General features: G+C 47.4%; 1 protein-coding gene across 1 annotated transcript in view; it reads right to left on the bottom strand.

The window, feature by feature from the left end:
• LOC111950437 (teneurin-2-like) overlaps positions 1 to 12,345 on the bottom strand; it is an 85,826-nt gene that overhangs the window by 38,706 nt on the left and 34,775 nt on the right. The window contains exons 6-13 of the mRNA XM_070434286.1: positions 11,942 to 12,158; positions 11,012 to 11,081; positions 10,776 to 10,876; positions 10,445 to 10,531; positions 10,166 to 10,302; positions 1,579 to 1,747; positions 1,105 to 1,259; positions 99 to 656 (exon numbers count right to left, since the gene is read on the bottom strand). Of these exons, the coding sequence (XP_070290387.1) occupies positions 99 to 656; positions 1,105 to 1,259; positions 1,579 to 1,747; positions 10,166 to 10,302; positions 10,445 to 10,531; positions 10,776 to 10,876; positions 11,012 to 11,081; positions 11,942 to 12,158 (1,494 nt within the window). The remainder of the gene's footprint in view (positions 1 to 98; positions 657 to 1,104; positions 1,260 to 1,578; positions 1,748 to 10,165; positions 10,303 to 10,444; positions 10,532 to 10,775; positions 10,877 to 11,011; positions 11,082 to 11,941; positions 12,159 to 12,345) is intronic.

Genomic DNA, 12,345 nt, shown 5'->3' with positions numbered 1-12,345 from the left:
TGCTTCTGATGAGGCGAGTGGATAGATGGAGCTGCTGCCTCTGGTATCCATAGCGAGAAAATGAGGAGGTTGCTGCCTTGAGTTGTGGAGTGGCTAACTTGGAGTGGAGTTGCTGCTTAGGGAAGAGGAGTTTGCTGCTTTGGAGTTGGAGTTGCTGCTTCTAAGAGAGAGGAGTTGCTGCTTGGAGAGGAGGTGCTCGCTTGGAGGGAAGCTTGCTGCTTGGCGAGAAGTGCTGCTTGAGAGAGCTGCTGCTTGCTGGCGAGGAGCTTGCGCTTGGAGTGAGCTGTGCTTGGAGAGGAGGTGCTGCTTGGAGAGGAGTGCTGCTTGGAGGAGCTGCTGCTTGGGAGCTGGGCTGTGCTTGGAGAGGAGGTGAGCTCTTCGGAGAGGCAGGTGCTGATTGGGGAGAGATGCTGCTAGCTTGGAGAGGAGCTGGCTGCTTGGCCGAGGGGGTAGCTTGACTGCTTTGCAAGAGGAGAAGAGGAGCTGCTGCTTGGAGAGGGAGTTGCTACTTGGAGAGAGGTCCTGCTTGGAGAGGCAGTTGCTACTTGGAGAGGAGTGCTGCTTGGAGGCGGAGCTGCTCGCTGAGATGAGCTGGCGCTTGAAGGGAAGCTGCTGCTTGGAGAGGAGCTGCTGGCTTGGAGTTGGAGCTGACTGACCTATTGAGTCGAATGAAAAGGGGGAGCCTGCGGCTTGGAGAGGGAAAGCTTTTTGCTGCTTGCGAGATGGAGCTGCTGCTGGAGAGGAGTGCTACGTGGAGAGCGAGTTGCTGCTTGGAGAGGAGGCTGCCTGCTTGCGAGAGGAGCTGCTGCATCTCCCGAGGCATCTTGACTCCTCTCAACAAATGGTCCACAGGAGGGGAGGGCGGGTCACTATAAATCTTCCATCAGTGAGGGAGGAGGAGATAATGATGACATCCATCACTGCAAACTCCAGGTCACTGATCCCCAATGCACTCTGGGGAGGGAGGAGGTGAACGACGGCATCGATTCAGCCAGCTTCTCCTCTCTCCCCAGCCTGCTCAACGCCTAGCTCACACAGAACAGAAGGGATTTGCCATATAATGGGCCAATTTCAGGCCTGATAACACCAGACTACCAATCACACCTCTCTTGATCCTGGAGCAGTCACTGGGCAGGAAACCCTCTAGGAGAAACTCAGGCAAGGCGCTGGCTGACTGGCTGACTTGCTGCGCGTCCGCGAGAATCCCAAAGACTTGTCTCCAATTTGCCATACCAGACAGATGCCTGCGGTCTTTCTGCCTTTAACAAAAGTTATTTGGATCAAAATTACCAGGGAGGAAATAAAATAAATTATAAAAATAAATATTGTCCGCTTCATAAAAGATTTCCAGACAGCGACCAGACCAGTAGAAGCATTCTTAGGTTCAAACAACTACTGTTTTTAATGTTATGCCACCACTCTCGTTGAATTCCCAAATCAAATCATTTGAGTCATGCATGGGAATCCTTGTCATAACCTTTAATTATGCTTTCATAGCAAATTCTTCTTTCATCTACTAAATGTGTCTCGGACACAGCATTCTCAGCCTTCTCCTCGTTGAAACCTTCAACCACTCACCTCCTTCGTTTGTCCTTGTTTCGCGCACTGGACGATTTCTCCATGGACAAAACACTTGCAGCCAGCAAGAGGTCCTCTCCACCAGTCACCTTAGGTATGGCAATCACAGTTGCCAGCTGTTGCTGACCCAGGCTGCATGGACCATCTGTTACACTGACGGAACACCCATCTGAGAAAGACAGAGAAGGAGTGGGGAGGAGAGGGGGGGGGGGGGGGGAAGCTAGAGGGAGGGAGGAGAGAGGGGGATGGGGACCAGAGAGATGTCAGAATTGTGATTTTAGTGACAGAGTAACTTGCACCAGCTCACCAACTTTATATCTTTAGTCTCTGTCTGACGTTGCAGGTTGCAGCACACAATAAGCGCTATAAAAAACAGTATTGATTACATGGCAGGGGGATTGCATTTCATCATAACAATGCTCTTCTTGTGCATGTGGATTTTATACAGCTATATACCCTAGCATCACAACGGAGGGGTTTGGCGTGCGATAAATTGTTTTCTTCAATATCCATTCACAGCAAAGAATATTCAATAAAAGAGAATAAGTTCACAGCCGATTAATTTGCGGTGGTTGATTTGCCTCTGGAGGCTGGCCGGGGTGTAGTGCTGCCTCATGAGAGAATTTGATTAGGGGAAGCTGATGAGATTACAAGACACAGGGAGTGAGATCAACAGGAGAGATGCTTTACAGTATATCATTGACGACTGCAGTCAATGTAATACACCCTCAGATGATGTAATATTCTCCCAGGCTAGGTGAATGAAGAGGACATGATGAATGTTGCTGGGACATCTGTCTCAGTGGTGTAGGGTAGTCTGTACAGGAGACCAGAGGAATGGGACCAGGCTGCGGGGAGGTATTGGACTGTAAATCTACATAACTCACCCATAGTATTTAGTGAATTACCATCTCCAAGGTCAAAAGAGCAGTCCTCTCTGAGAGAGGTGATGAGAAATGTGAATCTATAAACTGTATTTAATAATCAGACACTTTKGTCGAATGGATGAACATAAAATATTTTTCTGAACAGACAAAAAATCTCATTAAAGCGTATTAACCTTTTACTTTAAGCCAGCTTAACAACATGGCTGCCGTTCCTGATGAGGAGCAGCGCAGTCATTAGCATCCCAGAAGGGATGAGCACGCAGCTCCGCTGGTACGGCCCATCTATAAGTATTCTACCTACTGCTGGGCAGATGCAGCTAAAAGGCCAAGTCCATTAATATTCCTATGGAGGGAGCAGAATGCTGCAGCAGAAATAACAGCCTACTTAACATGGAGTAGAAATGTACACTGCTAGCTAACTGTGTGTTTACAACTAGCGTTTACAACTATACGTAGCTAGACAGAGAGACAAGCTAACAGGTAGACACTCACAAACAGATACAGACAGACCAAACCTTACACATGTTAGTCTTGTGTTTAACAAAGTACAAGAGAAAAAACAATGCAATGGGGACTGTTATGAAGGGGTACAAAGAGTGCACTAGCTGAATATCCCTATATGAGGGACCAATGGGGATACTAGCGAATGGGAGTTAGCATTTGTATTTGTATATATTATGGATCCCCATTAGCTGCTGCCAAAGCAGAAGCTACTCTTCCTGGGGTCCAGCAAAATTAAGGCAGTTTATACAAAACATTACAATACATTCACAGATTTCACAACACACTGTGTGCCCTCAGGCCCCTACTCCACCACTACCACATATCTACAGTACTAAATCCATGTGTATGTATAGTGCGTATGTTTTATTCTGCTGTTGTTGAGTTTGTGTGAATTTGTGATTAGTGAGTGTGTTGGTGGTGTTGTTGTTTTGTGTGTTGTGTTAACCCTTGTTTTTTATTTTTTATGGCTACTCTAAGCACTGCCCACTCTTGCTTTTCTATCCGATTTCTCGTGATATCCATTAGTCGTATGCCTCTGAGAACTATGATAATAATCTATTTTTGGTGTCATATTATTTATTAGTGCATTCTGCAATTAGTTAGTACTGGATTTCTCTGATGCCACTGAATTTTTATGAATTTCTTTTGAGCTCAGATGGTCTTTATTCCAACATTTATATGTTGCTTTCACCTTATTACTCTTACAAGCCATACTCTGGACCTTTACAGTGATCCCTCGCCATCCTCAATCCGTTCCTACTTCTTCCTTCCTCTCTTTTGCCCCCTCACCGTTTCAATTAACTCCGGTGTTATTCGATCATCCGTTCTGCGTTCTCCCTTTTCTCCATTACGCCTTCGGCTCTTTTTGCTCTTTTATTTTCCGTTGCTCTTGCTTTCTTGGCTTTTTTCTGTGCGTTCACTTATCGCGGATTCGCTATTTCCGGATTCATAATGCATTTTTTTTTTTTTTTGGTGCATTGTGCTCTGCATTCTGATTCGCTAAAAACTCATCCCGCTTCTTGTATCAAACATGCTACGATATGTGCTATCATTTTGTTGTCTCGTGTCAGTTATGTGTACGTACAATAAACAGCTTTGGCAAATTTACATTAAGTTGGCCAAATATCTTTGTAATTTCGAACATCTCCTAAACCATAATAACCCACTGCAGAGCGCAGTCAGGATGCAGCGCCCAGTCTGAAGAGCAGTGAAACGCCTACACGTGAGTCACTGTATTGTTTATACATTTAATAGTTGCTTAGTTTAAAAAAAAAAAAACGTTTTCTATTTCGCGGATTTCATTTATCCGGGTCATTTTCGGAACGTAACCCCCGCGATAAACGAGGGATTACTGTATTACCAAGGGGCTTTCTACTGTACCGTGGTTATCAAGGGGCTTTTCTACTGGGCCCACCCATAACCGCGGCAATACTCTGGACCTTTTTACCAAGGGCTTTCTTCTGGGCCCACCCATAACCACAGCCATACCTGGACCTGGTTATTACCAAGAGGCTTTCTTTACTAGGCCATCCGTAACCACAGCCATACTCTAGACCTGGTTATTACCAAGGGGCTTTCTACTGACCTGGTTATTACCAAGGGGCTTTCTACTGGACCTGGTTATTACCAATGGCTTTCAACTGGTCCAACCATAACCACAGCCATACTCTGGACCTGTTATTACCAAGGGCTTTCAACCGGGCCCACCCATAACCACAGCCATACTCTAGACCTGGTTATTACCAAGGGGCTTTCTACTGGACCTGTTTACAAGAAGCTTCTACTGGACCTGGTTTATTACAAGGGCTTTCTTACTGACTGCTGTTATTACCAAGGCTTTCTACTAACGCTGGTTATTACCAAGGGTCTTCTTCTGGGCCCACCCATAACCACAGCCATACCCTGGACCTGGTTATTACCAAGAGGCTTCTTTACTATGGCCCATCCGTAACCACGAGCCATACTCTAGACCTGGTTATTTGAGCCAAGTGGTGGCTTCCTACTGGACCTGTTAATTTACCAAGGGGCTTTACTGCGACCCTGGTTATTACCAGGGCTTATCTATACTGGTGACCTTCGGTTTGATTACCAAGGGGCTTTCTACTGGACGCGTGTATTGCCAAGGGGCTTGTCTACTTGCCGTGGTTGTGATGTAGTTCCAAGGGCTTTCTCGTACTGGACTGGTTTATTACAAGTGGCTGTGTCTACTGGGCCCACCGATTAACGTCACATCCATTATTTCTGACCTGGTTATTACCAAGGGGCTTTCTGCTGGACCTGGTTGTTACCAAGGGGCTTTCTAGTGGACCTGGTTATTACCAAGGGGCTTTATACTGGACCTGGTTATTACCAAGGGGCTTTCTAGTGGACCTGGTTATTACCAAGGGGCGTTCTACTGGACCTGGTTATTACCAAGGGGCTTTCTACTGGACCTGGTTATTACCAAGGGCTTTCTACTGGACCTGGTTATTACCAAGGGGCTTTCTACTGGACCTGGTTATTACCAAGGGCTTTCTACTGGACCTGGTTATTACCAATGGGCTTTCTGTTGACATTTCCTCTATTGTTGATGCTGCTTTAATTGATCGCCACTGTGTCTGTTTTACTACCTTGGTGCTCATAGCGCAGGGTAATACTGAACGCATTATTACGTGTGTATGAACAATACACAATACAATATCTATTCTGCCTTCCTCTAGTGATGATTTAGTTGATAACTTTAATAGTAAATGAAGGGCAACTATTGATGCCATAGCTGCAGTAAAGTTAAAAAAGGCCACATGCAAACAGAGAATCCCTTGGATGAAAGAGGAAACTAATCTGTTTAAAGAGAAATTGCAGAAACGCAGAGAGGAAGTGGAGAAAGTTGGATGTCCATTATGATATACTGAGAGAGCAACTTGACATATATAACAAGGCAATTAGAAATGCCAGAAGGGCTCATTTCTCTAACTTGATCACTAATAATCAGAATAATTAGAGAGTGCTCTTCTCAACCATTGATGGCCTGATAGATCCTACCCCCCACAAACATATGGGAACTTTCCTCCACATCTAAATCGGATGATTTTGTAGCATATTTCATAGATAAGATAACAAACACTAGGCTGGCTATCAGTAAAGCAAGACCTGATGAGAAGTTTGATGATATGTGCCCTAGCCTACCACGCAAAGGCTCTATAGATTTACTTCCCCTGGTTGACACAGACATGCTAGGGAAAGTGATATCACAACGTAAGCTTTCTTACATGCCTTCTCGATCCTATCCCCATCACCTTCTTCAAAACAATTTTTTAATTGCATATCTGAAGAAGTGCTAATAACGCCACTGTTCACCGGCAATTCCCCACTGCACTAAACACTTCTATGGTGAAAGCCCTTCTGAAGAAATTTATTATAGATTCTTCAGCTCTTAGCAATTTTCAGCCAATCTCCAACCTTCTATTCTTAAGTACAATTCTGGAGAAATTGGATTTTAAACAGCTAAATGATTTTCTAAGTACCAACTGTAGTAAAATTCCAGTTTGGTTTTCGTGCCCACTACAGCACAGAGACAAGACTTAGTTAGTGTGGTAAACGATTCTAGAGCCAACACAGATGCCAAGCAGCTGTCTGCCCTTGTACTCTTGGATTTATACTGAACAAAAATATAAACGCAACATGCAACAATTTCTCAGATTTTACTGAGTTACAGTTCATATACTGTAAGGAAATCAGTCAACTGAAATAAATTCATTAGGCCCTAATCTATGGATTTCACATGACTGGGCAGGGGCGCAGCCATGGGTGGGCCTGGGATGGGGAGCCAGGCTCAGCCGATTGATATGGGTTTTTCCCCACAAAAGGGCTTTATTACAGACATAAATACTCCTCAGCACCACCTCAGATGAACCTGCAGGTGAAGAAGATGGATGTGGAGGTCCTGGGCTGGCGTGGTTACACGTGGTCTGCGATTGTGAGGCCGGTTGGATGCACTGCCAAATTCTCTAAAACAACGTTGGAGTTGGCTTATGGTAGAGAAATGAACATTACATTCTCTGACAACAGCTATGGTCGACATTCCAGCAGTCAGCATGCCAATTGCACGCTCCCTCAACTTCAGACATCTGTGGTATTGTGTTGTGTGACAAAACTGCACATTTTAGAGTAGCCTTTTATTGTCCCCAACACAAGGTGCACCTGTGTAATGATCATTCTGTTTAATCAGCCTCTTGATATGCCACACCTGTCAGGTGGATGGATTATCTTGGCAAAAGAGAAATGCTCACTAACGGGGCTGTAAACTAATTTGTGGTCAAAATTTGAGAGAAATAAGCTTTTTGTGCGTATGGAACATTTCTGTGATCTTTTATTTCAACTCATGAAACACCAACACTTTACATGTTGCGTTTATATTTTATGTTCAGTATAAGTGCTGCATTCGACACTGTTGACTACGATGTCCTTCTGGATAGACTGGAGAGGTGGGTTGGTCTCTCCGGTCCCGTTCTAAATTGGTTTAGGACCTATTTAACCGGTCGAGAGAGTTTTTTTTGTCACCCTTGGTGTGCATAACTCAAGAGAAAACAGATATCACAAGGTTTGATTTTTGGGTCTGTTACGGTTCAGTATATATGTTCCCGCTTGGCAGCGTTATCAGAAAGCACAGCATTGATTTTCATTGCTACGCAGATGATTAACAACTCTACATTTCTGTGTCACCACATTTTAGATTACGATTTTTTTCTCTCCAAATCACACATTAGGAATGTGGCCAAAATAGCTTTTTACCACCTGAGGAACAATGCCAAGGCGAGGTCATTTCTCTCTCAGGCTACATACAGAGAGACTCATCCATGCTTTCATTACAAGCAGACTTGACTACTGTAATGCTCTCCTGTCTGGTCTACCAAAGAAAGCCATTGGTCAACTGCAAAACATACAGAATGCTGCAGCACAGATACTGACCAAGACCAGACAGAGAGAACACATTACACCGGTGTTTTAGAAATAATTTAAAGATTATTCTATTGTTTTTAAAAAAATCAATCCACGACTGTGCACCCCAATACATGCCAGACATGCTTTTTACTTACTGTGCACCCCAGCCTCTGGAATAGCCTGCCAGAGAATCTGGGTGGGGCCGAAACTGTGGACATGAGATGGAGGTGATTCTCAACATGACGTGGTTCATCACAGTAAAGTGGAGAGGAGATGAAGCTCCTTCTTCACACTCAACTCTCTCAACACTAATTAGAGAGGGACACAGAATGAACAGAGAGTGGGAGCTAGCACACAGCGCCGGGCCTTTTCACATGGCTCTAACAACACAGCCCACAGTGGAGCCCCAGGGAGAGGTTGTTCTCATCAGATGGGAGGAAAATAACAGAGGAAATTAAAGCCCTTGGGGGGGTTGAATGAGGGGGCAGAGTGTCTGTCCCTATTTGTTGGCTCCCAGGAAGGCTAAGTGTGTCTTAGGGAGTACCGAGAGGCCTGCTGCCCAGACTACTCTACTGGAGAGTGGGTGACTAGCAATGTTGGCTCAAACCCCCCCCAAGTTGTGAGCTGAAGCTTTAATTTCGCAAGCATTCTGTGCAACTTCTGGTACACGTGCAACTGTGAACACTTTACCCACTTTAAGTTACAGTTTCAGACAGTGGCCCAAAGGCTATTGTGGCTATTTGAGCATTATGTAGTCGTATCAGAGTGGCCTATCAACTAAACCAATGGAGAAAATGCTGTACAAAACATGCTCTTTCCACGACATAGACTGACCAGATGAATCCAGAGGAAAGCTATGATTCCTTACTGATGTCACTTGTTAAATCCACTTCAATTAGTGTAGATGAAGGGGAGGAGACAGATTAAAGAAGGTTTTTTAAGCCTTGAGACAATTGAGACATGGATTGTGTGTGTGTGTCATTCAAGAGGTGAATGGGCAAGACAAAAGCTGTACATAGTCCATCGGTATATAGCCCACCCAATTTACCTACCTCATCCCCATACTGTTTTCATTTACTTTTCTGCTCTTTTGCACACCAGTATCTCTATTTGCACATGATCATCTGATGATTTATCACCCCAGTGTTAATCTGCTAAATTGTAATTATTCGCTCCTATGGCCTATTTATTGCCTACCTCCTCATGCCTTTTGCACACACTGTATATAGATTCTCTTTTTTTAAATTTTTTCCCCCTACTATGTTATTGACTTGTTTATTGTTTACTCCATGTGTAACTCTGTGTTGTTGTCTGTTCACACTGCTATGCTTTATCTTGGCCAGGTCGCAGTTGCAAATGAGAACTTGTTCTCAACTAGCCTACCTAGTTAAATAAAGGTTAAATAAAAAATAAAAAAATAAAAAAAGATTTAAGTGCCTTTGAACAAGGTATGGTAGTAGGTGCCAGAGGTACCGGTTTGTGTGTGTCAAGAACTGAAACGCTGCTGGGTTTTTCACGCTCAACAGTTTCCTGTTTGTATCAAGAATGGTCCACCACCCAAAGGACACCGAGCCAGCATCCAGCATTGGAGTCAACATGGGCCAGCATCCCTGTGGAACCCTTTCGACACCTTGTAGAGTCCATGCCCTGACGAATTGAGGCTGCTCTGAGGGCAAAAGGGGGTGCAACTCAATATTAGGAAGGTGTTCCTAATGTTTTGTCCACTCAGTGTAGATAGCTGTTGTCTTCCATGATATTGCCTACAAAAGCCAATATGTGTTGTTCACGGCTTGACATTCTAGGACTGATGTTTTACTGGTCTGAAAGCTCAAATCACTTTATAAAAATAGGGAATGATCTGTAACACAATTGACTAAATAGGTGACTAAAAATTAACTCACTAACTAGCAACTCAACAAATGTGCACACATGGCTACACAGCGGCTACACAGCGGCTACACGGCGGCTACACAGCGGCTACACGGCGGCTACACAGCGGCTACACAGCGGCTACATGTCCACACGGCGGCTACACAGCGGCTACACAGCGGCTACACAGCGGCTACGAACGGACTACAGGGCCAGCGCTACACGGCTGGCTACGAATGTCCACACGGCGACTCTCGGCGGTTGCGATGGCGGCCACACGGCGACTACACGGCGGCCCACACGGCGACTACACGGCGGCTTACATGCGGCTACACGGCGGCTAACACGCGGCTCAACAGCGGACTACTAGCACGGCGGCTCCACAGCGGCACACAGCGGGCGTTCACATGCGTCACACGCCACGCGGCTAACGATACGGGCGGCTAACCATGGCACATGGTCCACCACAGGCGGCACTCGGCGTTTCAGCTTGCGTGCCCACACGGCGACTAACAGGCGGCCACACGGGTGACCTACACGCAGGCTAATGGGGCACACGCGACTACACTGGCCAACGGCAGCTTACACGGCGGCCACACAGCGCGGTCTACATCGAGCGGCACAGCGGCGGCTACACGGCGGCTATACGGCGCTAACATGGCCACACAGCGCCCACGGCGGCCCACCCACGGCGGCTACTGCAGGCCACACGGCGGCTTACACGGCTGGGCACACGGCGGCCCCATGCGGCCACACGGCGGCTTACACGGCGGCTACATGGCACACGGCAGCCACACCGGCGGCCCACATGCGGCTACATGGCCCACGGGCTCACACGGCGGTGCTACCACGCGCGCCCCACATGACCACACGGCGGCTACACGGCGACTACACGGCGGCCTACACGGCGGGCTACATGGCGCTACACGGCGGCTACACGGCGGCACACACGCGGCTACGCCGGCTGCGCTACACGGCGGCCACGATGCGGCCACACGGCGGGCTACACGCGGCTACATGGCCACACGGCAGCCAACACGGCGGCCACAGGCGGATACATGAGCCACACGGCGGCTACACGGCAGGCCACACTGACTCACACGGCGGCTACCCGGCGGCTACATGGCCACACGGGCAAGCCACCACGGCGGCTTACACGGCGACTACACGGCGGCTACCACGGGCTACACGGACACCCGGCTACATGCCACACGGCGGCTACACGCCTACACGGCGGGCTACACGGCGCCCACACGGCGATACACGGCGGCTACACGGCGGCACACGGCGCGGCTACATTGCCACACGTCAGCCACACGGCAGCTACACGGCGATTACACGGCGGCCACACGGCGGCTACACGGCGGCCACACGGCGGCTACACGGCGGCCACATGGCGGCTACATGGCCACAGGGCAGCCACACGGCGGCCACACGGCGGCTCTGCTTTGGGATTTCAAATGCGCATCTAAGCTACTTTACGACTGCGGGTGACGGAAAAAAGGATTGTGCAAGTGAAATAGAACAAGGCCACTTCTCACCGGGCCAGCCAACAACAAACCACCAACTTAGTCTTGAAGTTATATCTGTTTTTGTTGCATATGAAAGCGACTGTTATTATGTTGATTCAATCCAAATTACCATAGTAGAGGGAAGTGTAAATGTAAGATTTGTATCTGTTTAAAGCCAGGAAAGATGGTGTACTGTACATTTTAGTAAAGTTCAATCTTGTGCTGGCAATTCTCAATGCGCTCATCTTAGAGGGAACATTGGTGACTAGGCTGGGAGGCTGGAGATGGATGTGGAGATGTGGCTGGGTACTTTGACTATAGATTACACATTTTCCCTCTAGTGGAGGAACCAATGAAGATGAATGGGAGAGCTTCTTAATGACGTGGAGGATAGGAGCAGGAAAGGAGGACACTCGTCAGAATTGGTGGATGTATCTGCTGCTGAGAGATATAATGTTCTTTATATAGTCAGTGAAAAAGAGCTATATTGTGGAAGGACAAACATTGGACAGGATCAGGTACTGACACTACCGCCTCATAACGTAAGGCTTAGGGAACGAACACGATGTATCTTTTAAACATGTGGGTGACAGTTCCTCTGTTTGGCTGAGAGTTACTACAGCGGGAGGATAGAGGCAGGGTACTACTGTGTGTGTTAGTATGTTAGCGTGCCAAGGTGTTGGCTGATTGGCCGGATGCATACCGATGGTGCAGTGCTCTCCGTTCCAGCCCTGTTGGCACTGACACTTTCCGTCCCGGCAGGTCCCGTGCTTTACACACAACGGGTTGCAGACACGCTGGTCACATCCGGCGCCGGTCCAGCCCTCATCACAGCGACACACTCCGCCAAAACACACGCCGTGGGCGCCACAGTCCGACGAGCAAACCTCTGTGGAGGCACATGAGCACAGTAAAAAGACAGTGGATCAGCATACTAGATGAACAGAGGGAAAGGGTTTTCACAGAGGAAATGTGGCCACAGTGTGGATGGACAGAAGGAAAGGGTTTTCACAGAGGAAATGTGGCCACGGTGTGGATGGACAGAGGGAAAGGGTTTTCACAGAGGAAATGTGGCC

This window comes from Salvelinus sp. IW2-2015, linkage group LG23 (genome assembly GCF_002910315.2).
Source record: "Salvelinus sp. IW2-2015 linkage group LG23, ASM291031v2, whole genome shotgun sequence".
Lineage (NCBI taxonomy): Eukaryota > Metazoa > Chordata > Actinopteri > Salmoniformes > Salmonidae > Salvelinus > Salvelinus sp. IW2-2015.
The sequence above is the reverse complement of the archived record's forward strand: the minus strand, read 5'-3'. Positions and strand labels throughout refer to the sequence as shown.